Consider the following 26934-nt stretch of genomic DNA (forward strand, 5'->3'; position numbering starts at 1 on the left):
TTACTAACCCTTCAGATGCTTCACACAGGAATTTTCGCAATGTAGAAAGAAAAAAATGAACATTTAACTTTTCACGAAAATTTTACTTTAGACCCAAAATGGACCCCGAAAATTGTTGATCAATTTCTTGATGATACCCCTTATGTAGTGGAAAATTACTATTTGGCTGCACGTTCGGAAAAGGAACGCCATTTTACTTTTTGAACGTAAAATTTGCTGGAATCATTAGTGAATGCCATGACCCATTTTGAAAGTCCCTGCTGTGTCCAAACAGTGGAACCCCTCCCACAAGTGACACCATTTTGGAAACTAGACCCCTCAAGGAATTTATCTAGATGTGTAGGGAGCACTTTGAACCCCCAGATGCTTCACAGAAGTTTGCAAGATTGATTTGTGAAAATAAAAACGTTTTTCTCACAAAAAATGTTGTTTTAGCGCCAAATGTTATCAATTTCACAAGGGTAGCAGGAGAAAATGGACCCCAAAATTTGTTGTGTAATTTCTCCTGAGTACACCAATACCTCATATGTGGTCGAAAACTACTTTTGAGGCACAATGCAAGGCTTAGAAGTGAAAAAGGGTCATATTGCGAATTCAGATTTTGCTGGAATGGTTTGAGGGTGCCATGTCACATTGGCAGAGTCCCAGAGGTGCCTGAACAGCAGAAAAACTCCATATGTGACCTTACTTTATAAACTACACCCCCCCCACTGAATTTATCTAGGAGAACAGTGATCATGTTGACAACACATGTGCCTCACAGAATTTTATACCATTGAGCGGTGAAGAAATAATAATTACATTTTTGCCACTAAAATGTTGTTTTAGTACCAAGCTTTTAATTTTTCTAAGGGCTAATAGGAAAAACTGGTCCTCAGTTTGTTGCAAACATTTCTCCCGAGTGCACCAATACTCTACATGTAATCGGAAATACATTTCAGACATCGTGCAAAGCTCAGAGGGGAAGAAGCGCCATATTATAGTGCAGATTTTACTGTTATGGTTTCCAGGTGTCGTGACCCACTGGGAGAGCCCATGTGGGTGCCAGAACTGCAGAACCCCTCATAAGTGACACCATTTTACAAACTACACCACTCAATGAATTTATCTAGGTGTGCAGTGATCATATTCACACCACAGGTGTGTGACAGAATTTTACCATCAAAATTTAGTTTTACCCTCAGATTTTATATTTTCACATGGGGAAGTGGGTAAAAAAAGGCACCAAAATTTGTCCCACAAATTTCTGCTCAACGTGGAAATACCCCACATGTTGCTGTACAGCATTGCATACAGCAAGACTCGGGAGGGACGGAGTACTATTTGCCTCCAGGAGCACAGATTTTCCAAGAACAGTTTGCAGACTCCATATACAGAGCCCCTAAGTGCTAGAAGAGCAGAATCTCCCTTCAAGTGACCCCATTTTGCAAATTATACCCCTTTGGGAATTTATCTACAAGTGGAGTGACTATTTTGACTCCATGGGTGTTTTCCAGAAAAAAGCAGCAGTGAATGTTGCCAAGTGAAAATTGCAAACTGCAGTTGTACTGACCAGTATGATGTAGGTTTCCAATATGTCGTAGTACCCAGTTCATGCTTCTGGAGGCACGTATCCATAAATTAGGCGGGCTCTCATAGCTACAGAAATGCCAAAATATGTGGATGCTAAATGTGGTTTGGGGACACTGGGGCTCAGAAGGGAGGGGGGGTCATATGGATTTGGGAGCACAGGATTTGCTGGATTTTTTTTTTTTTTTTTTTTTGGGGGGGGGGGGGGGCAGGGGACGAGCCATTTCTTTTTCTAGAGTCGGTGTTACATGGAAGCCCCCTATATTTCTGTTAACAGATGACGGACCTAAGTGGGGACTTGCTTTTATTGTGGACTGATTTGAAGATTTTGTTAGGAACATTTTACATAAAATTTAGGATCACATTTTTCTGGTGCTCTACGCTGAGCACTTACATCAGGGTTACCATCTAAAGCTCCAAGTGACGTGATTCAGATGAAACCCCCGAGGCATCCATTCACTGTAATGAGGCATTAGTTAGTCCTCTTTCAGACGTTCGTGTGTCCGACACGTGTGGTGGCAGTTTTCACACGTACTGGAAACACAAGTGAATGGGTCTGTGCACATGTCAGTGTTTCCACGGACCATGTGTCCGTGGGCAAAACACGCCATATCTGTTTTTTAACCGCGGCATGATCCCCAAAACTTCCCACACATGTGCATACGGATGACACACAGGGATGTCATCCGTGTGACATGTATCGGCACTTGAGAAACAGTGGTACAGTTAGCGATGTTGCCCGGCGCTGAACACCGCTTGCATCATTCTCTCCCTTAGTGATCAGTGCGAGCAGGGGAGAATGAGTTATATTCAACTGATAACAGCGAAAGCAGGTAGCGGTTGATGGGACTACTACTCCCATCAGCCTACACCTATCAGTGAGAGCAGGCGGCTGATGGGAGTATTCATCACCCACCGACTGCTTTATAAATATAAAAATTCTGGCGAGGGTTCCCCTGTATATTTGAAAACCAGCAAGGTAAAACTGACAGCTGTGGGCTGCAACCCTCATCTGTCAGCGTTAGCAAGGCTGGTTAAAAAGAGTAGAGGGGTCCCCACGCTGTATTTTTTTTTTTTCTAAATTTAAATAGTGTAAAAAAAACGTGGTGGGTTCCCTCCCATTTTTGACAACCAGCCTTGTTAAAGCAAACAGCTAGAGGCTAGTACTCTCAGGCTGATAAAGTGCCATGGATATTGACCCCCCCTCCCCCAGCCTAAAAATAGCAGCCGGCAGCCGCCCAGAAAGGGCACATCTATTAGCTGTGCCAATTCTGGCGCTTTGCCCGATTCTTTCCACTTGCCCTGTATCTGTGGCAAGTGGGGTTCATATTTGTGGGGTTGATGACACCTTTGTATTGTCAGGTGACATCAAGGCCACGGATTACTAATGGAGAGGCGTCTATAAGACACCTAGCCATTACTAATCCTATAGTTGTATTATAAATAAAACACACAGCAGGTATTAAAGTCCTTTATTTGAAATATCAAAACACACTTTTCCATTTTTATTTAAAAATAACAAACAGATATACTCACTTAACACCCATTCCATTGAATCCCTTGTCTCCTGTAATAAAAAAACAAAAAAAGAAAAACAATATCCCTGAACAGTCCGACATTCTGTCTCATGCTGTAATCCACATCTAGGGATTAAAACCACTGATGAATGAGCTGCTGCGAGCGCAGCCTCAATGAGCAGTGGTGACATCATCGCGGTTACCGCCAGTCACTGAGGCTACATTCCCAGCCGGGCTGAACTGCGGTGACCTCAGCACCGTGAGAAAAAGTCACTTAGTTCACCTCAATAAGTTCAGATAGAGACTTCAGTTTCTGATCCTGAGTCTGGCTCCATGACACCCTGCATTATATATCAGATACACATTATAATGTGAGCTCCTGCAACCTGGTCCTGGAGTGCTCAGTCAGTGCATATAGCACTGTATATGTGCACATAGTATAGTACATTACACCCAGTACTCCGATTAGTATATGGCTCATATATAGCAGACCTAGACAAAGTGCGGCAATCGGACCGAGCTATCTGAGATAGCCAAATGCCCGAAAACACTGGTCCGCAGGCAGCACCATACGACCAACCAGCATCCAGATTTCACCGCCATGTGCATCTTCAGGATGCACATAGCAGTGAATATAATGGTGGAGGACAGAACCACCAACTCCTTCTACCAGTCATGGTGTGTGAATGAGACAGCAGACGTGATGACGTCTGCTGTGCAGAGAGTCAGTGCACACAGCAAAGACTGGATCAGAGTACCGAGGGAACGAGAGCGAGGTGAGTGTTTTCTTTTTCTTTTTTAATGTGTGTGATTTGTTCCTGTATATAGAGGGATATATGATGTCTCATACGGTATATAGGGGGCTGTGTGACGGCTCATACTGTATATAGGGTGCTACCTGGAAAATCATGCTGTATATATTGAGGCTATGAGGGCTCCTGCTGTATAAATAAGAGGATTATTCAGCAAATACACATTCAGCCAGTACAAATATACCCTAAGACAAGAATGATTATTCCATCATAAAAACTGTTGGATCTGAAAAGTCACTGACTTATGCAAATAAAACTTACCAGAAACTGCTGCTTTTCTGGACAATCATAATGTTTTATGGTTCGTAGTGCAACTTTAAAGCTATAGAATTAAAACAAAATCAGTCTTTAGTTTTAAAAATTTAGGAAATTAAAAAAGCAATAAAAATAAAATTTAGAGCGGCTCTAAACAATATATACGGTTAGCATTGGGAAGAGGGGGATACACAGCTCAAGGATAAATAGTTTTCTAGGATTTAATTCACACAGAGACAGCTCTTCTTGTATATGTAATTTTACCATAACTACACTAAGCAGTCCAGCAAGTGATGCATCACTGAATTCAGGATTCCTGCTCTCAGATAAGGTGGTATAAACCTGATGACAGATGCATACTTCTTGTATACATTTGTATTAATGCAGGTGTATAAAAAAAAAAAAAATAGTTTAACCGTTTTCTGCATGGCCATTTTTTGTATAAACTAAAGTTTATTAAAAGGGAACCTGTCAGCAGGATTGTGTAGAGTAACCTACATACTGTCAGGTCAGCGCCATTATACTGATTAACCCCTTTCTGACATATGACGTACTATCCCGTCCATGTGCCCTGGGACTTAATTCCTAAGGATGGGATAGTATGTCACAGCGATCAGCAGCGCCCCCGGGGGGGAGCGCCGCTGATCACGGTCGGGTGTCAGCTGATTATCACAGCTGACACCCGGCACTGTGTGTCAGGGGCAGTCACGGACCGCCCCTGGCACATTAACCCCTGGCGCACTGTGATCAAACATGATCGCAGTGTACCGGAGGATCAGGGAAGCATCGGCAGGGAGGGGGCTCCCTCCATGCTTCCCTGAGACCCCCAGCGCAGCGCGATGTGCTGAGCTGCGCTGGGGGGCCTCCTTCCCTGCAGGTCCCCGGATCCAATATGGCGGCAGGGACCTTCGGGGGCCTGCAGGGAGGCGGCTTCCTCATTGCCTGCAGAGAGCAGGCATGAGAAAGCCTCCTGCGCTGCCTGTCACATCGCTGATCTGACACAGCACTGTGCGATCTGACATACGACAGTGATGTCTCCCCCTGGGACAATGTAATAAAGTTAAAAAAAAAAAAAAAAAAAAGTGTAAAAATAATTTAAAAAAAATAAAAAATAAAAAATCGCTAAATAAATTAAAAAAAAAATATTCCCTAATAAATTCATTTTTTAGGAAATAAAAAAACCCCAAAACAATAAAAGTACACATATTTGGTATTGCCGCGTCCGTAACAACCTCCCCTATAAAAGTGTCCCACTAGTTAACTCCTTTAGTGAATCCCTTAAAAAATAAAAAACAAAGCAAAAAATAATGCTTTATCATCATACCGCCGAACAAAAAGTGCAATAACGCGCAATCAAAAAGACAGATATAAATAACCATGGTACCGCTGAAAAAGTCATCTTGTCTCGCAAAAAACGAGGAGCCACACAGCGTCATCAGCGAAAAAATAGAAAAGTTATAGCTCGCAGAATAGCAAAAATAATTTTTTATATAAAATTGTTTTCATTGCATAAAAGCGCCAAAACATAAATAAAGACATAAATGAGGTATCGCTGTAATCGTACTGACCCGAAGAATAAAACTACCACACGCGGAACGGTGTAAACGCACCCCCCAAAATAAAATGTTCATTCTGCGTCCCAAAAATCGGAATAAAAAGCGATCAAAAAATGTCACGTGCCCGAAAATGGTACCAATAAAAACATCAACTCGTCCCGCAAAAAATAAGACTTCACATGACTTGGTGGGTCAAAATATGGAAAAAATATAGCTCTTAAAATGAGTGATGCAAAAACTATTTTTACAATAAAAAGCGTTTTCGCGTATGACAGCTGCCAAACATAAAAACGCACCATAAATAGTAAATCAAACCCCCCGTTATCACCCCCTTAGTTAAGAAAAATAATAAAATTTAAAAAAAAAATGTATTTATTTCCATTTTCCCATTAGGGTTAGGGCTTGGGCTAGGGTTAGGGCTGAGATTACGGTTAGGGGTGTGTTGGGGTTAGGGTTGGAGTTAGAATTGGGGGGTTTCCACTGTTTGGGCACATCAGGTGCTCTCCAAACGCAACATGGCATCTGATCTCCATTCCAGCCAATTCTGTGTTAAAAAAGTCAAACGTTGCTACTTTCCTTTCAAGCTCTGCCGTGCGCCCTAACAGTGGTTTACCCCCACATATGGGGTATCAGCCTACTCAGGACAAATTGCACAACAACTTTTGGGGTCCAATTTCTCATATTACCCTTGGGAAAATAAAAAAAATTGGGGGCAAAATCATTTTCGTGGAAAAAAAAATTGATTTTTTTATTTTTATGGCTCTACGTTATAAACTTCTGTGAAGCACTTGGGGGTTCAAAGTGCTCACCACACATCTAAATAAGTTACTTGGGGGGGGGGTCTAGTTTCCAAAATGGGAGTTACTTGTGGGGGTTTCAACAGATTAGGCACATCAGAGGCTCTCCAAACACGACATGACACCCGCAGACCATTCCATCAAAGCCTGCATTCCAAAACGTCACTACATCCCTTCTGAGCCCTGACATGTGCCCATACAGTAGCTTTCTCCCACATATGGGATATCAGCGTACTCAGGACAAATTGGATAACAACTTTTGGAGTCCAATTTCTCCTCTTACCCTTGGGAAAAAAATTGGGGGCAAAAATATCATTTTTGTGGAAAAAATATGATTTTTTTTTATTTTCACGCCCGGGCGTTATAAACTTCTGCGAAGCCCTTGGGGGTTCAAAGTGCTCACCACATATCTAGATAAGTTTCCTGGGGGGGTCTAGTTTCCAAAATGGTGTCATATGTGGGGGGTTTCCACTGCTTAGCACATCAGGGGCTTTCCAAACGCGACATGGAGACCGATGTGAATTCCAGCCAGAAAAGTCAAATGGCGCTGCTTCCGTTCCGAGCTCTGCCATGCACCCAAATAGTAGTTTACCCCCACATGTGGGGTATCAGCGTACTCAGGACAAATTGCACAATAACTTTTGGGTTCTGTTACCCTTCTGAAAATAAAAATTGGGGGTGAAAAGATCATTTTTGTGGAAAAAATATGATTTTTAAATTTTACGGCTGTACGTTATAAACTTCTGTGAAGCCCTTGGGGGTTCAAAGTGCTCAACACATATCTAGATAAGTTCCTTGGGGGGTCTAGTTTTCAAAATGGGGTCACTTGTGGGGGGTTTCCACTGTTTAGGCACATCAGGAGCTCTCCAAACGTGACATGGCGTCCGATCTGAATTCCAGCCAATTTTGCAGTGAAAAAGTCAAACGGCGCTCCTTCCCTTCTGAGCTCTGCCATGCGCCGAAACAGTGGTTCCCCCCCACATATCAGGTATCAGCGTACTCAGGACAAATTGCACAATAACTTTTGCAGTCCAATTTCTCCTGTTACCCTTGGTAAAATAAAAAAAAATTAAGCCTGAAGTATTTTTTTTTTTTTTGTGAAAAAAGGTAAATGTTCATTTTTTTTTTAAACATTCAAAACATTCCTGTGAAGCACCTGAAGGGTTAATAAACTTCTTGAATGTGGTTTTGAGTACCTTGAGGGGAGCAGTTTTTAGAATGGTGTCACTTTTGGGTATTTAATATCATATAGACCCCTCAAAGTGACTTCAAATGTGATGTGGTCCCTAAAAATAAAATAGTGTAAAAATGAGAACTCGCTGGTCAACTTTTAACCCTTATAACTTCCTAACAAAAAAAATTTTGCTTCCCAAATGGTGCTGATGTAAAGTAAACATGTGGGAAATGTTACTTAAGTGTTTTGTGTGCCATATCTCTGGGATTTAAGAGCATAAAAATTCAAAGTTGGAAAATTGCGAAATTTTCAAAATTTTCGCCAAATTTCCATTTTTTTCACAAATAAACGCAAGTTATATGAATGAAATTTTACCACTAACAAGAAGTACAATATGTCACGAGAAAACGTTGTCAGAATCACCGGGATCCATAGAAGCGTTTCAGAGTTATTACCTCATAAAGGGACAGTGGTCAGAATTGTAAATGAACGTGCAAACCACCCTTGGGGGTAAAGGGGTTAGAACGATACCTTGGTTGATGAAATCCGTCTTGTTGTTGTTTAACCTTTATTTTCAGTTTTGTGTTAATGATATGCTTGTGTCCTATGGCGGGGCTGGTGTACGTGGTACTCAGATAAGCTATTCATAATGCAGACTGCTGACAGGTCACTGATCCCTCACTGACCTGCCCCCTAGTTAACATGATGAAAAAAAATAATATTATATAATATATATCTTGGGGGGGGGAGACAAAAAACCTTCTGCAGGCAGGTGGCACCTGCACTGCAGTATGATCGCGTAGGTCATGAATCATATACACATACACAATTGTTTGATGTAATCCTGCAGTTCCTAAAAAAAAAAAAAAAAAAAAAAAAAGTTTGAAAATGGCGCCGGCTACGCCAGCGCAGTAGCAGCTATCGAATCACCAATAGCTGCTACGGCACAGGCGTCATCTTGGAGGAGGAATTTTTTTTTTCTAGCAAGATGGCGCCGCCACCTGCGCAATAGCAGCTTCCAGCGATCGCCGATAGCTGCTACTGCACAGTCGCCGGCTGCGCCTTCTTGGAGGAGGAATTCTTTTTCTCCTAGCAAGATGGCACCGCTGGCACCTGCGCAGTAGCAAATATCGGATCACAGGCAGCTGCTACTGCACAGGCGTGGCCGACGCTTTTTTTTTTTTAAAGGAACTTCAGGATTACATCAAACAAATGTGTATATGATTCATTACATATACGATCATACTGCAGCGCAGGCGCCACCGCTGATGACTGCTTGCAGAAGGGTTCCCCCCCCTCCCCAAGATATATAAAATCATCATTATGTAAACTAAAGTGCAGGTTTGAATACCAAATAAAAGAAAGTGCAGCCCCAGAAGAACTCCTCCCACTATCTTTGCCTGGTCATTGACAAACCCACCCCCTCACCACCGATTAAAAGTGGTTGTCCACTACTTTAGCAATGATGACCTATCCTTAGTATAGGTCACCATGTTTCATCAATCGGGGTGCAATACCCGGTAGTCCCTGATCAGCTATTAGTGGTGTCGGTGGCCGCACTTATTTGAACAGCTGTCCTTTTGATAGTGACCACCACAGGGTTCTACACATCTGCCTCCTATTGATTTGAAAAAGGGGGGGGGGGGGATGTGTAGTACCCAAGCCTTGATCACTAGTGAGTACGTCTGTCTGGCGGCACCGATAACAGCTGATCGGTGGGGGTCCCGAATGTAGGATCAGACATTGATGACCTATCCTAAAGGAAAACCTCTAAGCATTCTGGGGGTATTCAATCCATTACTCCAAATTTTGGGGAATTCCCCAGGGTACCTTGAACGTATAAAATTTTTTTTTTAGAAGCCAAGAAGAAAATTACCATTGAGTTCCATTGCAAGATTTTTGGTACTCGATGACTTCCAGTGTTTGGCCACACATATTCCGGCTTCAAATAGATTATTACTGACTGAGGTTCTATCTACAGTCCTTTAGTATTGTTCAGAGTAAACAAACAGTAGACAAGTCTTAGAGTCATCTGTGATGGGGATTCCCATGTGATCATATAGAAACTAAATCACTTGGGCCCAGTATCCCTTAATTTACAAGCACTCCCATAGAAAGTGAAAAGACATTCCCATGTGACATTTGGGGCACGTATCTGGGAATTTAGCTTGTATTCAGTGCATTCTATATGTGATGTAATACGTATGGTGAAAAATATATAATTGTGTTGTTCTTTAAGTATAGTTAGGGGAAACATGTTTAGAGACATCCCAGTGGCGGTCCCTGTGGTCATCGCTTATTGGTCCTACATTATCTTCCAGTTGCTCCTCGTTAGGTCATGTAGTGGTTTCCCGGCTGTGTCAAAGTTTAGTAGGCACTTAGGTTTTTTCCTATCGTTCTATTAAAAGAGCCTTTTTTTCCTGTTGCTATAGCAGAATGAAGGCTTGTTTTATGCAAGAATAAGTTGAAGCTTTGAATGACACCGTTCATTTCACCATGTAATGTACAGAAAAACAGGGAAAAAAGTTCCAAGTGAAACCTCTGCAATCTCCAGTACTCCCATTGAGAATGAATGATGAGGAGGTTGGCATTTGGAAAAAGTGCTTTAGAACGGTTTGGCTCCATTTCCTCCCATTATTCTTTGTGAAAATTAAAAATTTGGGGCTAAAATAACATCTTGTAAAAAACGGCATTTTTCATTTTCATGTCACAATGTTATAATATTCTGTGATATACCTGTGGTTCAATATGCTCACCACACCCCTAGATTAATTCCTTGAGAGGTGTAGCTTCCAAATTGGTGTCGTTTGTGGAGAATTACCGCTCTTCTGGCAGTACACGTGCTCTACAAATGTGGCATGGTGCGCCTGCAAACCATATGAGCAAAGTCTGCTTCCAAAAACGGCACTCCTATCTTTTGAAGCTCTATGTTATCAATTTTCTCTTGCTGCCCTTCTGAAATTAAATTAAAAATTTGGGGCTAAAGCAACATTTGTGAAAAAACTCTTATCCTTGTGTGACGAAGGGTCAAGATCTTCTGGAAAAATAAAAGTAACCATTTGATGAAAGAAGGAGAGCCTACCTATGGGACAAGTTCTTCTGGAAGGAAATATAAAAGGGGGTCCTGAACCCTTAAAGAGTAGGAACACAGACCAGAGACTAGGTCCGACTGTATAAAAACCAAGGAAGGAAGGAGAGGAAAAGAGAGTGGTAGTTATAAAGAAACCTGGTCGGAGAAACCCAGCAGCCTACATGGCTGTGGCTTCTACAGCCAAGATGCAAACTAAAAGGCTGAGAATTCTGCAGGAAGAAGGGACCCTGAGAAGGCAGGACTGGACAGTCCAAGTGTGTCCATGGTACAATTACAGGTTCTCATGAGCCTTTCTGTAAGGTCGACCCCAGGAGAGAAGCAGAACATTGAACTTGGCCCAAAACACAAGATTGACCTATATAGAGTTCTGTTATGAATGGGCACCGAGGAGGATAGCAGGCCCAAGGTAAGCCACAGGAAACAGAGAGGTTGGTAACTAAGCGGATGCAGACCCCTGATCCTGTCCACACAACTAGCAGTAGCCGTGGAGCGTGCCTACGATGATCCTAGATGCCTCGGCACAGCCGGAGAGCTAACTAAGCCTAAAGCAAGAAAGGGGAAATCTAAACTGCCCCGGAGCAGACCCCAAAGGAATAGATAGTCCCCAAACATATATTGTCGGTGAGACAAGATGAAAACACAAACACAGGCAGAAAAATAGACTGAGCAAACGATGGGGCCCACACTGACTAGACAGGACAGGAAAGGAAAGACACTGTCTGCAATCACGCAAAAAACCCTGCAACAAGTCTGATGCACAAAAAACACTGAAGTCGCACGACTTCGCCCCCAATATATCAGCACTCTGGTATATTCTGAAAGCAAAGCAAAAAGAGACCAATATAACAGGGGACAAAACAAACTGGCACATGCAGTAACATATGGGCGGTGATTCAGCACAGCCCCAGCCGGAGCTGGCTGACCCGCACAAAGCAGAGATAGACAAAACCAGATCAAATGCAAACAGAATAACAAATGAACCACTTAGCTGAACCATGCAGGGAAAGAGCAGGAGACATCAGACCTCAGAGGGCACAGGAAGAAAATCACCAGCAGGGATAGAGGGAGTCAGCTGTCTTAAATCCCAATCAGAAACCCCAGATCTCCAATTGTCATTATCAGGTGGCAAGCCTCTGTCAATCAGATCCACTACCTCCAGTAACCACCAGAGGGAGTCTAGAAAAAGAACTCAACTCCTCTGTCAATCTGACCAGCTCCACTACCTTCAGTAATCACTAGAGGGAAGCCAGAGAGAATTCACAACAGAGTTCCAATTTAGAGATTATTAAGTCACAGCTATCACACATGGGGTGTACTCTGAACTTCAGAGGGTTGGTAGAAGGGTTGGTAGAAGGAAGGGCTCTTGGTCTTTGCAGTGGTCCTGAACGGTGAGCTCCTTGAAGACAGCTTACCAACCCGAGAGACCAGTATCCAAGAATAATGCCTGCTACCGATCGACCGAAGGAAAGTCAACTGAGGAGAGGGGGAACCGGCTCCTCCCAGTCAGGAAATGCTTCACCCGAGAGGGAAGAACTAAAGTTTGATCCAGAGTGGGACCATCTCGTTCATTGCGAAGGAAGGATAGATATGCTTCCAATGTCCCACAAATTTGTTCAAACTGCCCTGAAGAGATGAAGGAGCAGGGAAATGGTCACAGAAGAAACTAAATCTCAAAAGAGAAGGACTGAAAAGGGCTGGATCAAGAAAATTCCATACACAGGAGAAATAGGCATAAAGCCTGCCAGGGAGCAGTAACGGCCATCTTTTGAAGGGAAGACTCTGATGATCTTTTGAAGGGAAGAGGATATCCTTAACCTGTCTCTGGAAATATGACCGACTAGTCACGTGGTGAGCAGGTTAGAGCCAGCTGAGAAGATGCTCTCGTGTCCCAAGAGGCGGAAGTTCTCTTGGCTAATGAGATAAAAATGGCAAGAGGGACACCTTGATGAGGTCCCTTATCTGGCAGAAGGTTGACTGGTCCAGCCTGTCAAATCGGGTGCTTAGCTCTTGAGGTGTCAGGATACCTTCAATCTGCACGGTTCCAGACCAGAGACGGCCCTGAAAAGAAGGAAAAAAGGTGAATACTCTGTATGAGGGATAGTGCATCCAGAAGTAAGCCTCCCAAGCTGAGCATTGCTTAGCTAGGTCCAACAACTTTATTTTATGAGCCCCTGAGGGAAACCTGGAGCAGGAACGTGGGTAGAGAGAGACAATGGTGCCAACCCAATAGCAGCAAGACTAGTCCTGAGGGCTGATCCTGAGAGGGTTTGGGATAGCCACACGGTTCTGAGCCAGACTGCCTGGTTGAGGTGCGGTGGGGGGAGTGGCCTATACGAAGATGGGACTAGGCTGAAGCCTTTGTCTAAGTTTTGAAGGGTGATTGTCCTTTAAAATCCTGTATATCCTGTAGCCACAGCCGACATGAAGAGGGACTGTGGTCCAGACTCCTTTCTTCAGTCCCGAAGACTGTCACAGGAGCCCTCGTAGTTCCAGAGAGTGAAGAAGGCAGAAGACTGTCTCCCTCGATCAGAGGGAAGAGGAGGAGGTCACTGGAGGATGACAACAGTCTACCTCCCAGTCCATTCCGACGAGAGGGCTGGGGTGGGGAAAAGGCAAGCACCCTCTGCTATGAATTTCCATGGGACACGCTTTAAGTGTTAAGGAGGTAGGGTTCTGCCTGCCAGAGTAGAGAGGGTAGGATGTGGATGGCACCACACTGTTCTCTCTGTCTCCTAGGTGGAAAATCAGCATGAGAATTTACACACCTGTCGCCCAAGGTCACTATCTATATCTGAAAAAAAAAAAAAAAAATCATTAGTAAAACACAATAAGGTGGTAGAGACAGGTCTGAATGCTGACCCACGTCTGGCCTCCTTGGACACTAAGCAAAAGCTGGTTAGCTCTCTGCAAGTCGGTGGGTGTATACTGATGGGGAGGAGTTACTTTTTTATAGTCTAGTGGCGGCACAACACACCCAAGGTTTCCTGTGTGCCCCCAATGAAGCGATAGAGAAAAGTGAAATGAATTCTCCTAAAATGGCAAAACAGGCCAAATCCTGCCAGATCTTGACCAAGGATTAGTTTGCCATTCAGATTCTGTACAGATTTAAATCTTTCCACTCTCAGTGCTTGTTCACAAGACTTTTTTTTTCCACCAAAAGCATCAAAATATCAAAAATAGACAGCACTTGGACTAATGTTATTCATTCAATTGGGCAGTGCAGACGTCCCTGATTTTTTTCACTTACTGAATCTGCGCATGAATAAAAAAAATACATAAATATTAATAAAAAATAACAGCATGCTCTAGTTTCTTCCGTAACTTGGACGAGACTCGCCCATTTAATTCTATGGGAGGTTGAAAAAAATATAAAGCCATACGGAGTCACAGAATAGCATCTGATTTTTAAGGAAACATTGCAATTCTGTAACATAGGAAACTGTATATGGTTTTGTAAATCATTAATAGCTGCAATAAAACAGATTGTATGCCGATTGCACACAAATGAGAAAAAAAATCGTACCACTTTTCAGGATGAAATCCAAACTTTTTCTTTTTTTTTTTTTTTTTAAATACGCTTGTGAACCACCCTCATAGTCAGTGCATGAAAATTTCACCAGATTATGAGATTACTCTGAGAAAACTTAAGTAAAACTTATGTCTCTCAAATTCAAATGTGAAACTGCTCATGCTTTTACCTATTTAGCATTAAAAAATAATTGTGACAATAAAGCATCACAAGATCTCCTTAGATTCACTGAAAGGTAAGGAAGGCGAGATCTTTTTGCTGTCACTTGCCACTCTCACACAGCACAATTTCATTCATTTAGGATTAACCCCTTTGCCCCAAGGGTGGTTTGCACGTTCGGGCCAATTTTTACAATTCTGACCACTGCCCCTTCATGAGGTAATAACTCTGTAACGCTTCCATGGATCCCGGTGATTCTGACATTGTTTTCTCGTGATATATTGTACTTCATGTTAGTGGGAAAATTTCATTGATATAACTTGCGTTTATTTATGAAAAAAAACGGAAATTTGGCGAAAATTTTGAAAACTTTGCAATTTTCTAACTTTGAATTTTTATGCCTTTAAATCACAGAGATATGGCACACAAAAAACTTAACATTTCCCACATGTTTACTTTACATCAGCACAATTTTGGAAACAAATTTTTTTTTCTGTTAGGAAGTTATAAGGGTTAAAAGCTGACCAGTGATTTCTCATTTTTGCAACACCATTTTATGTTTACGGACCACATCACATTTGAAGTCAATTTGAGGGGTCTATATGATAGAAAATACCCAAAAGTGATACCATTCTAAAAACTGCACCCCTCAAGGTGCTCAAAACCAAATTCAAGAAATGTATTAACCCTTCAGGCGCTTCACAGGAATTTTTGGAATGCTTTAAAAAAAACAAAAAAAAACTGAACATTTAACTTTTTTCTCAAAAAAATTACTTCGGGTCCAATTTTTTTTATTTTACCAAGGGTAACAGGAGAGATTGGACTGCAAAAGTGATTGTGCAATTTGTCCTGAGTACGGTGATACCTGATATGTTGGGGGGGACCACTGTTTCGGCGCATGGCAGAGCTCAGAAGGGAAGGGGCGCCGTTTGACTTTTTCAATGCAAAATTGGCTGGAATTCAGATCGGACGCCATGTCACGTTTGGAGAGCCCCTGATGTACCTAAACAGTGGAAACCCCCCACAAGTGACCCCATTTGGAAACTAGACCCCCCCCAAGGAACTTATCTAGATATGTGGTGAGCACTTTGAACCCCCAAGGGCTTCACAGAAGTTTATAACGCCCGGGCATGAAAATAAAAAAATCATATTTTTTCCACAAAAATTATATTTTTGCCCCCAATTTTTTATTTTCCTAAGGGTAACAGGAGATATTGAACCCTAAAAGTCGTTTTCCAATTTGTCCTGTGTAGGCTGATACCCCATATGTGGGGGTAAAACACTGGAAGCTTGGAAGGGAAGGACCACTGTTTGACTTTTTCAACACAGAATTCGCTGGAATTGAGATCAGACGCGTTTGGAGAGCCCCTGATGTGCCCAAACAGTGGAAAACCCCAATTCTAACTCCAACCCTAACCCCAACACACCTCTAACCCAATTCTTTGCCCTAACCCTAATGGGAAAATGGAAATAAATATATTTTTTTTAATTTTATTATTTTTCCCTAAGTAAGGGGATGATAAAGGGGGGTTTGATTTACTATTTTCAGCGGGTTTTTACGTTTGGCAGCTGTCACACGCTAAAAGACGCTTTTTATTGTAAAAATAGTTTGACGTTTTTATTGGTATCATGTTCGGGCACGTGACTTTTTTGATCGCTTTTTATTCCGATTTTTGGTACGCAGAATGAACAAAAACCAGCATTTCATGAACTTCTTTTGGGGGGTGCGTTTACACCGTTCCACGTCCGGTAAAATTGATAAAGCAGTTTTATTTTTCGGGTCAGTACGATTACAGTGATACCTCATTTATGTCATTTTTTTGTATATTGGCGCTTTTATACAATGAAACCAATTTTAAAGTAAAAAATTATTTTTGCATTGCTTTATTCTGCGAGCTATAACTTTTTATTTTTTCGCTGATGATGCTGTGTGGCGGCTCGTTTTTTGCGGGTCAAGATGACATTTTCAGCGGTACCAAGGTTATTTATGTCCGTCTTTTTGATCGCGCGTTATTGCACTTTTTGTTTGGCGGTATGATGATAAAGCATTATTTTTTGCTTCTTTTTTATATTTATTTTTTAAGGGGTTCGATAAAGGGGTTAACTAGTGGGACAATTTTATAGGGCGGGTCCTTACGGACGCGGCAATACCAAATATGTGTACTTGCATTGTTTTTTTTATATTTCCAAAAAATGAATTAGGGAATATTTTTTTTTTTTTTTATTTAGCTATTTTTTTTATAAATTATTTGTACACTTTTTTTTAACCTTTTTTTTACTTTACTACTTTGTCCCGGGGGGGGGGGGGGGGGCATCACTGTCATGGGTCAAATCGCTGATCTGACACTTCACACAGCATTGTGTCAGTTCAGCGATCTGACAGGCGCTGCACAGGCTTCCTCACTGCGTGCTCTCTGCAGGCAGTGAGAAAGCCGCCTCCCTTCAGGCCCCTGCGGCCATATTGGATCCAGGGACCTGCAGGGAAGGAGGCCTCCAGAGCAGCGCTTGGGGTCTCCGGGAAGCACGGAGGGAGCTCCCTCCCTGCCGATGCTTCTCTAAACCCCCGGTACACTGCGATCATGTTTGATCGCAGTGCGCCAGGGGTTAACATGCTGGGGGTGGTCCGTGACCGCGCCTGACACAGTGGCGGGTGTCAGCTGTGATAATCAGCTGACACCTGGCCGCAATCAGCGGCGCCCCACCCCCATGGAGTGACGCTGATCGCGGTGACGTACTATCCCGTCCTCGGTCATAGGGGCCCGGGTACCGTGGACGGGATAGTACGTCAGATATCAGAAAGGGGTTAAAAACTTGATGCTGACAAATTTCAGCTTCTATCTTTATAGTGTATATTTGTGAGAAGCACGTGTTTGCTTACAGCCTAGAGCTAAATGAAAAAAAATTTAGGGGAGGCCTTACTAAAAGCAGATTTAAAAAAAATGCCATAAAAATATACAGTTTTCTTCTAAAAGCTTTTTTTCATTCAAGCTTGCAGCGTCCCTCAGACGTTGCCATTTATAAATTAGACGAAAATCAGAATCTTACCCTCGCCTTTTCTTAGTAGGATCACAAATGGACTGCTCTAAAAATACTACAGTTGCCTTCTTGTGTTTTGAATCCACCATTTTGACCTGTTACAAAAAAAAGTTTAGTACCTCCAATATACAGTGCAGAAAGGCACACCAAACAACCACCCATCTGTATGGTCTTACCAATGTTGGCCAGTAAGGGTAACGCCGATATTTACACCAGGCAAAGGACCCTGGTAGAATTGCAGCTTCTTCTAAATGAAAAGAAAGAAGACGGTAACAAAATAACATTAATGCCAGGCATAAAGAGGAAGTAGAGATAAAGAAAAAGACAACCTAAGTCCTTTAGCCAACATCTTCCGTGTCTCTCTGGAAGATAATTTTCACTAAATTTCCCATTATAGGCCATGTTCACACGTTCAGTATTTCACCTCAATATCTCCAAGCCAAAACCAGGAGTGGGTGATAATACAGAAGTGGTGACGGGTTTCTATTATACTTTTCCTCTGACTGTTCTAATCCTGGTTTTGGCTTACACATACTGACCAAACACTGAACGTGTGAACGTGAACTGAAAAGGACCAGTCATCTATCTGAACAAATACTTGCACATCCCAAGAAATACCAATTCTAAGGTACCTTTTCTTTGAACTTTGCATTATGCATCCCCTGAATTGGGCTGCCCCTTTCCACTGGTTAACAGGGGTGCAGACTGGAAGAATGATAAAGACCATTTTTCAAGATGTGATGAATTTGAATTTTAAAGTTAAGACTTTAACAAAACTTGCTACAACACCACATAGCAGATAACGGTGCCTGCATAAACTCAAAGTATTTATTTTTTTAAATTTCATGCATACATTTTCCCAGGATGAATAACAAAGGAATGACTCAATGCAGAGAAAGATGCATCATAATTGTTATTTTATGGGAAATGCACCGATTCCTAATACATTGATCCCATGTCATACACCGGTCTACTTCTTGCCACGAATCACCACCACGGGGATTTGTGACTATTCTGAGTACGTCACTGCCTGGATCGGTTATTGGCAGCCACAGGATCAGGCAGCAATGTAACATCTTAAAATATATGTACAGAACAGTGTCAATAGCATCTTAATACAAGACAAGGGGAAAAAAAAAACCTTTCAGCTTACCTTTCTGCAGCTTAACTACTGGCAGTTGTATATCTTCTGTATCATCTTGTGATGAAAAGATGGCACTCACATGTTCAGGAGAGATGTCCATAGACAGCTCAGATGAGGAGAATCCTGGGAGAAATTACGTAACTATAATGAGAATGCGAGCCTACAGAAAGTTTACGAAGCAAGGCATGGAGATAGGTTCATCCACATCAGAAAGATAGCTTGCTTTTGAGTTATTACTTTGCATTTTCAAATATTCTCATTTCTCTCTTCCTAAAACAGTAAATTTTTATCTATGGCAGCCATCAGGGTGCCAGTCTGTAGAGCAGCTATAGATTTACAGTATAGATTTATAGTATTTTATTTTCAACTCATACAAGATTGTTTTTTCCTTTCGGTGCAAAGATGAACAGATTTTTGGCAGTTCCAACTCTTCAACAGACCACGTAAAGTTGACCATGAGAAAAGCATGGAGATTGCAAATCGATCCCTACTACTTTCAAGGACTGTCCCTGAGCATTGTTAATGGACATTGCAAATAGCAGTTGAACTGGAAACTGGAGGCGTTTAAAATCAAAAAACAAATCAGATGGAATGAGTGGAATTCTTTGAATGAAAATGTCCTCTCCTTTGGCACATCCTGTTTCTGAGCTGTGTATCTAACCCTATTCTGTGTGATACTGACTGCTGAGAAGTGTATCTAATCCTATCCTGTGTGATACTTACTGCTGAGCCATGTACCTAATCCTATTATGTGTGTTACTGACTGCTCAGCCGTGTATCTAATCCTATCCTGTGTGATACTGACTGCTGAGCAGTGTATCTAATCCTATCCTGTGTGATACTGGGCTCCCCCTGCAATCTTTGTCAGAGGGTGGTCTGTATTGGCACGGTAATAAATTGTGTTATTTCCAGCTTTACAGAAGGACAATAACCATACAGTTGTGGCCAAAAGTATTAACACCCCTGCAATTCTGTCAGATAATACTCAGTTTCTTCCTGAAAATGATTGCAAACACAAATTCTTTGGTATTATTATCTTCATTTAATTTGTCTTAAATGAAAAAACACAAAAAGAATTGTCCTAAAGCCAAATTGGATATAATTCCACACCAAACATAAAAAAGAGGGTGGACAAAAGTATTGGCACTGTTCGAAAAATCATGTGATGCTTCTCTAATTTGTGTAATTAACAGCACCTGTAACTTACCTGTGGCACCTAACAGGTGTTGGCAATAACTAAATCACACTTGCAGCCAGTTGACATGGATTAAAGTTGACTCAACCTCTGTCCTGTGTCCTTGTGTGTACCACATTGAGCATGGAGAAAAGAAAAGACCAAAGAACTGTCTGAGGACTTGAGAAACCAAATTGTGAGGAAGCATGAGCAATCTCAAGGCCACAAGTCCATCTCCAAAGACCTGTATGTTCCTGTGTCTACCGTGCGCAGTGTCATCAAGAAGTTTAAAGCCCATGGCACTGTGGCTAACCTCCCTAGATGTGGACGGAAAAGAAAAATTGAGAAGAGATTTCAACGCAAGATTGTGCGGATGTTGGATAAAGAACCTCGACTAACATCCAAACAAATTCAAGCTGCCCTGCAGTCCGAGGGTACAACAGTGTCAACCCATACTATCCGTCGGCGTCTGAATGAAAAGGGACTGTATGGTAGGAGACCCAGGAAGACCCCACTTCTTACCCCGAGACATAAAAAAGCCAGGCTGGAGTTTGCCAAAACTTACCTGAAAATGCCTAAAACGTTTTGGAAGAATGCTCTCTGGTCAGATGAGACAAAGGTAGAGCTTTTTGGGCAAAGGCATCAACATAGAGTTTACATGAGAAAAAAAGAGGCATTCAAAAGAAAAGAACACAGTCCCTACAGTACAGTCAAACATGGCAGAGGTTCCCTGATGTTTTGGGGTTGCTTTGCTGCCTCTGGCACTGGACTGTTTGACCGTGTGCATGGCATTATGAAGTCTGAAGACTACCAACAAATTTTGCAGCATAATGTAGGGCCCAGTGTGAGAAAGCTGGGTGTCCCTCAGAGGTCATGGGTCTTCCAGCAGGACAATGACCCAAAACACACTTCAAAAAGCACTAGAAAATGGTTTGAGAGAAAGCACTGGAGACTTCTAAGGTGGCCAGCAATGAGTCCAGACCTGAATCCCATAGAACACCTGTGGAGAGATCTAAAAAAGGCAGTTTGGAGAAGGCACCCTTCAAATATCAGGGACCTGGAGCAGTTTGCCAAAGAAGAATGGTCTAAAATTCCAGCAGAGCATTGTAAGAAACTCATTGATGCTTACCGGAAGCGGTTGGTCACCGTTATTTTGGCTAAAGGTGCCAATACTTTTCTCTGGCCCATTTTTGCAGTTTTGTGTGAAATGATCAATGTTTTGCTTTTTGCTTCATTCTCTTTTGCGTTTTTTTCATTTAAGACAAATTAAATGAAAATAATACCAAATAATTTGTGTTTGCAATCATTTTCAGGAAGAAACTGAGTATTATCTGACAGAATTGCAGGGGTGTCAATACTTTTGGCCACAACTGTAAGATAACCATAGAAATGATAAGAATAATAGGCCAAATTGTTTGGTGAATTGGAACGCGCGGGGTTAAAATTTCACCTCACAACATAGCCTATGACGCTCTTGGGGTCCAGGCGTGTGACTGTGCAAAATTTTTTGGCTGTAGCTGCGACGGTGCAGATGCCAATCCCGGACATACACACATACATACTGTACATACACTTTTTCCCCATTATGTACCTAGGGGCAAAATTGTTTGGCGAAATGGAACGCGCGGGGTTAAAATTTCACCTCACAACATAGCCTATGACGCTCTCGGGGTCCAGACGTGTGACTGCAAAATTTTGTGGCTGTAGCTGGGACGGTGCAGATGCCAATCCCGGACACACACACACACAGCTTTATATATTAGATAAATCTGGAACGCTTCAATGGATCCCACTGATTCGGAGACTGTATTCTTGCGACATATTGTACTTCATCATAGGGGCACATTTTGTTTGACATAACTTGCGTGAAAAAGATTTAAAATTGTGAAATATTAAAAATTTTTTGCCAAATTTCAAAGTTTTAACCCCTTCACCCCCAAGGGTGGTTTGCACGTTCATCACCGGGCCAATTTTTACAATTCTGACCACTGTACCTTTATGAGGTCATAACTCTGGAACGCTTCCATGGATCCCGGTGATTCTGACATTGTTTTCTCGTGACATATTGTACTTCATGTTAGTGGGAAAATTTCATTCAAATAACTTGCGTTTATTTGTGAAAAAAATGGAAATTTGGCAAAAATTTTGAAAATTTTGCAATTTTCCAACTTTGAATTTTTATGCCCTTAAATCACAGAGATACGACACACAAAAAACTTGATAACTAACATTTCCCACATGTTTACTTTACATCAGCACAATTTTGGAACCAAAATTTTTTTTTTGTTAGGAAGTTATAAGGGTTAAAAGTTGACCAGCGATTTCTCATTTTTACAACACCATTTTATTTTTAGGACCACATCACATTTGAAGCCACTTTGAGGGGTCTATATGATAGAAAATACCCAAAAGTGACACCATTCTAAAAACTGCACCCCTTAAGGTGCTCAAAACCACATTAAAGACGTTTATTAACCCTTTAGGTGCGTCACAGGAATTTTTTTGAATATTTAAAAAAAAAATGAACATCTAACTTTTTTTCACAAAAAAAATACTTCAGGTTCAATTTTTTATTTTACCAAGGGTAACAGGAGAAATTGGACTGCAAAAGTTATTGTGCAATTTGTCCTGAGTATGCTGATACCTGATATGGGGGGGGGAACAACTGTTTCGGCGCATGGCAGAGCTCAGAATGGAAGGGGCGCCGTTTGACTTTTTCAATGCAAAATTGGCTGGAATTCAGATCGGACGCCATGTCACGTTTGGAGAGTCCCTGATGTACCTAAACAGTGGAAACCCCCTACAAGTGACCCCATTTTGGAAACTAGACCCCCCAAGGAACTTATCTAGATATGTGGTGAGAACTTTGAACCCACAAGGGCTTTACAGAAGTTTATAACGTACAGCGGTACAATTAAAAAAACATTTTTTCCACAAAAATGATCTTTTCACCCTCAATTCTTATTTTTCCAAGGGTAACAGCACCCTAAAAGTTATTGTGCAATTTGTTCTGAGTACGCTGATACCCCACATGTGGGGGTAAACCACTATTTGGGCGCATGGCAGAGCTCGGAAGGGAAGCGGCGCCATTTGACGTTTTTGGCTGGAATTGAGATCGGACACCATGTCGCGATTGGAAAACCCCTGATGTACCTAAACAGTGGAAACCCCCCACAAATGACACCATTTTGTAAACTAGACCCCCCAAGGAACTTATCTAGATGTGTGGTGAGCACTTTGAACCCCCAAGTGCTTCACAGAAGTTTATAACGCCCGGGCGTGAAAATAAAAAATTCGTATTTTTTCCACAAACATGATCTTTTAGTCACCATTTTTTTTATTTTCCCAAGGGTAACAGGAGAAATTGGACCCCAAAAGTTGTTGTCCAATTTGTCCTGAGTATGCTGATACCCCATATGTGGGAGAAAACTACTGTATGGGCACACGTCGGGGCTCGGAAGGGAAGCAATGCCATTTTGGAATGCAGACTTTGATGGAATGGTCTGCGGGTGTCATGTGCGTTTGGAGAGCCCCTGAGGTACCTAAACTATTGAAACTCCCCACAAGTGACCCCATTTTGGACACTAGACCCCCCCACGGAACCTATCTAGATGTGTGGTGAGCACTTTGAACCCCCAAGTGCTTCACAGAAGTTTATAACGCTCGGACGTGAAAATAAAAAAAATCATTTTTTTCCACAAAAGTGATATTTTTGCCCCCAATTTTTTATTTTCCTAAGGGTAACAGGAGAAATTGGACCCCAAAAATTGTTTTGCAATTTGTCCTGAGTAGGCTGATACCCTACATGTGGGGGTAAAACACTGTTTGGGCGCATGGCAGAGCTTGGAAGGGAAGAAGCACCATATGACTTTTTCAACTCAGAATTGGCTGGAATTGAGATCAGACGCAATGTTGCATTTGGAGAGCCCCTGATGTGCCCAAACAGTGGAAACCCCCAATTCTAACTCCAACCCGAACCCCAACACACCCCTAACCCTAATCTCAGCCCTAACCCAAGCCCTAACCCTAGCCCTAACCCTAATGGAAAAATGAAAATAAATACATTTTTTTAATTTTATTATTTTTCCCTAACTAAGGGGGTGATAATGGGGGGTTTGATTTACTATTTATGGCGGTTTTTATATTTGGCAGCTGTCGCACGCTAAAAGACGCTTTTTATTGTAAAAATAGTTTTTGCATCACCACATATTGAGAGCTATAATTTTTCCGTATTTTGACCCACCGAGTCATGTGAGGTCTTATTTTTTGCGGGACGAGTTGACGTTTTTATTGGTACCATTTTCGGGCACGTGACATTTTTTGATCGCTTTTTATTCCGATTTTTGGGAAGCAGAATGAACAAAAACCAGCGTTTCATGAATTTCTTTTGGGTGGGTGCGTTTACACTGTTCCGCGTGCGGTAAAATTGATAAAGCGGTTTTATTCTTCGGGTCAGTACGGTTACAGCGATACCTCATTTGGGTCTTTTTTTATATTTTGTCGGTTTTATGCAATGAAAACTATTTTATATAAAAATAATTATTTTTGCATCGCTTTATTCTGCGAGCTATAACTTTTTTATTTTTTCGCTGATAATGCTGTGTGGCGGCTCGTTTTTTGCGGGACAAGATGAAGTTTTCAGCGGTACCATGGATATTTATATGCGTCTTTTTGATCGCGCGTTATTACACTTTTTGTTTGGCGGTATGATAATAAATCATTATTTTTTGCTTCGTTTATTTTTATTTTTTAAGGGGTTCGCTAAAGGGGTTAACTAATGGGACAGTTTTATAGGGCGGGTCATTACGGACGCAGCGATACCTAATGTGTACTTTTATTGTTTTGTTTTTTTTATTTTCAAAAAATGAATTTATTGGGGAATATTTTTTTTTTTTTCTTTACTAATTTATTTGGCGATTTTTTAAAAATTATTTTTACACTTTTTTTTTTATTTTTTTTACTTTATTACATAGTCCCAGGTGGGACATCACTGTCCTGTGACAGATCGCTGATCTGTCACATCACAGATCACTGTGACAGATCAGCAATCTGTCACAGGCAGTGCCGAAGGCTTCCTCATGCCTGCGCTTTGCAGGCACTGAGGAAGCCAGCTTCCTGCAGGCCCCCGTCGCCATCTTGGATCCGGGGGCCTGTAGGAAAAGAGCCCCCCGCAGCAGCGCTGCACATTGCGCTGCCGTGGGGGGCTCAGGGAAGCACGGAGGGAGCCCCCTCCCTGCCGATGCTTCCCTTTAACTCCCGGTACACCGCAATCGTGTTTGATCGCGGTGTGCAAGGGGTTAACGTGTGCCGGGTGTCAGCTGTGATAATCAGCTGACACCCGGCCGCGATCAGCGGCGCTCACCACGTGGGCGCCGCTGATCGCGGTAGACGTACTATCCCGTCCATGGGCATAGGGTCCCGGGTCCCATGGACGGGATAGTACGTCGGATGTCAGGAAGGGGTTAATTCTTATGCCTTAACCCCTTCCCAACCGACGCTGTACATGTACGTCATGATGAACGTCAGCGCATAGGGGGCTGTGAGCAGGCTATCGCCAGTGGGTGTCAGCTGCTACCGCTCCCGGCACGTTCACCCCCTACATGCTGTGATCAAACTCAAATCACAGCATTTAGTGAGTGGGCAGAGGGGCGCAGAGAGAAGAAAGGCCCTCTGCCCTTGGATTGGAGACCCCGCTCCCGAACGTTGCCATGGTGACCCAATGTCGTCACCAGGCACTATTATTTATTTATATAGCACCATTGATTCCATGGTGCTGTACATAAGGGGTTACATACAAATTACAGATATCACTTACAGAAAACAAACTTAGGCCGGTTTCACATTAGCGTTTACGGCCGCCGCAAAGCCCCGCCCCCTGCTGCACCAGTAGCTCCGCCTACGGGCGCATGACGCTGCATGCGTCCCCTATCTTCATCACTGAGGACGCAGGCCGTGCGCAGTATGCGTTTTGGTGGCGCCTGCGTCCTTTTGACAGTGCGCCGACCAGCGCCAAACGCAACCTGTTGCAATTTGGTTGCGCTCGGCGCACCGTCAAAAGGACACATGCGCCGCCAAACGCATATTGTGCACGGCCTGCATCCCCAGTGATAAAGATAGGGGACACAGGACGCATGCAGCGTCATGCGCCCGTAGGCGGAGCTACCGGCGGAGGCGCGACAGGGGGCGGGGCTTAGCGGCGGCCGTGCGCAGCCCGACGCTGCGGCCGTAAACGCTAATGTGAAACTAGCCTTACAATGACAGACTGATACAGAGGGGAGAGGTCCCTGCCCTTTCGGGCTTACATGCTACAGGATGGTTGGGGGGTTGCAGCAGTTCCGGTGTTGGTTGAGGTGATATCTCCAGTAGTGGTGAGGAGGTAGTGGGGTCATTGCAGGCACTAGGAAGTTAGATCATGAGCAGTGCATGATCTGACTAACTTATAACCTGTCAGTGCTGCAGAGACAAGTTATAGCAATACTGCACTGCTATACCTTATAATTGCGATCAGACTGCAGAAAGTGAAAGTTCCATAGTGGGAATAAGTTAATAAGTTAAGAAAAAAAGTTGTACAAATTATTTATATATATATATATATATATATATATATATATATATATATATATATATATATATATATATATATATATATATATATATATATATATATATCTCAAGTGTGTGTATGTATGTATGTATGTATGTATGTATGTCTATCCAGGATAGGCTTCCGCACCGTCGCAGCTACAGCCACAAAATTTGGCAGTGTCACACGTCTGGACCCCGAGAGTGTCCTAAGCCATGTTGTGATGTGAAATTTTAACCCCGCACGTTCCAATTCACCAAACAATTTTACCCCTATCTCCATAATGGGGGAAAAGTGTGTGCGTATCAAGCCCCGCCCCTCATTATGATGTCACAATGGTTGCCATGGCGACGCTGATGTCATCATAGGTTGCAAGCCCCGCCGCTCATTATGATGTCATAATGGCTGACTATGGGATGGAGGATGTGTGATGGGTATATGGGCACTGGACTATGGGATGGAGGATATGTATGACGGGTATATGGGCACGGGACTATGAGATGAAGGATGTGTGATGGCTATATGGGCACTCGACTAT

At 42.5% G+C, this 26934-nt stretch overlaps 1 protein-coding gene across 8 annotated transcripts in view; it reads right to left on the reverse strand.

Moving 5' to 3' along the window:
• PWWP3A (PWWP domain containing 3A, DNA repair factor) overlaps nt 1–26934 on the reverse strand; it is a 143166-nt gene that overhangs the window by 38514 nt on the left and 77718 nt on the right. For 6 of the 8 annotated variants that reach the window (XM_073547210.1, XM_073547209.1, XM_073547211.1 and 3 more), the window contains exons 6-9: nt 18649–18762; nt 17672–17742; nt 17505–17590; nt 4160–4220 (exon numbers count right to left, since the gene is read on the reverse strand). In XM_073547210.1, coding sequence (XP_073403311.1) covers nt 4160–4220; nt 17505–17590; nt 17672–17742; nt 18649–18762 — 332 coding nt within the window. The remainder of the gene's footprint in view (nt 1–4159; nt 4221–17504; nt 17591–17671; nt 17743–18648; nt 18763–26934) is intronic. The other 2 variants (XM_073547235.1, XM_073547222.1) reach the window with 1 other exon arrangement.

Source organism: Dendrobates tinctorius, unplaced genomic scaffold (genome assembly GCF_039654945.1).
Source record: "Dendrobates tinctorius isolate UK_male_01 unplaced genomic scaffold, ASM3965494v1 ptg000011l, whole genome shotgun sequence".
NCBI classification, from domain to species: Eukaryota; Metazoa; Chordata; class Amphibia; order Anura; family Dendrobatidae; genus Dendrobates; species Dendrobates tinctorius.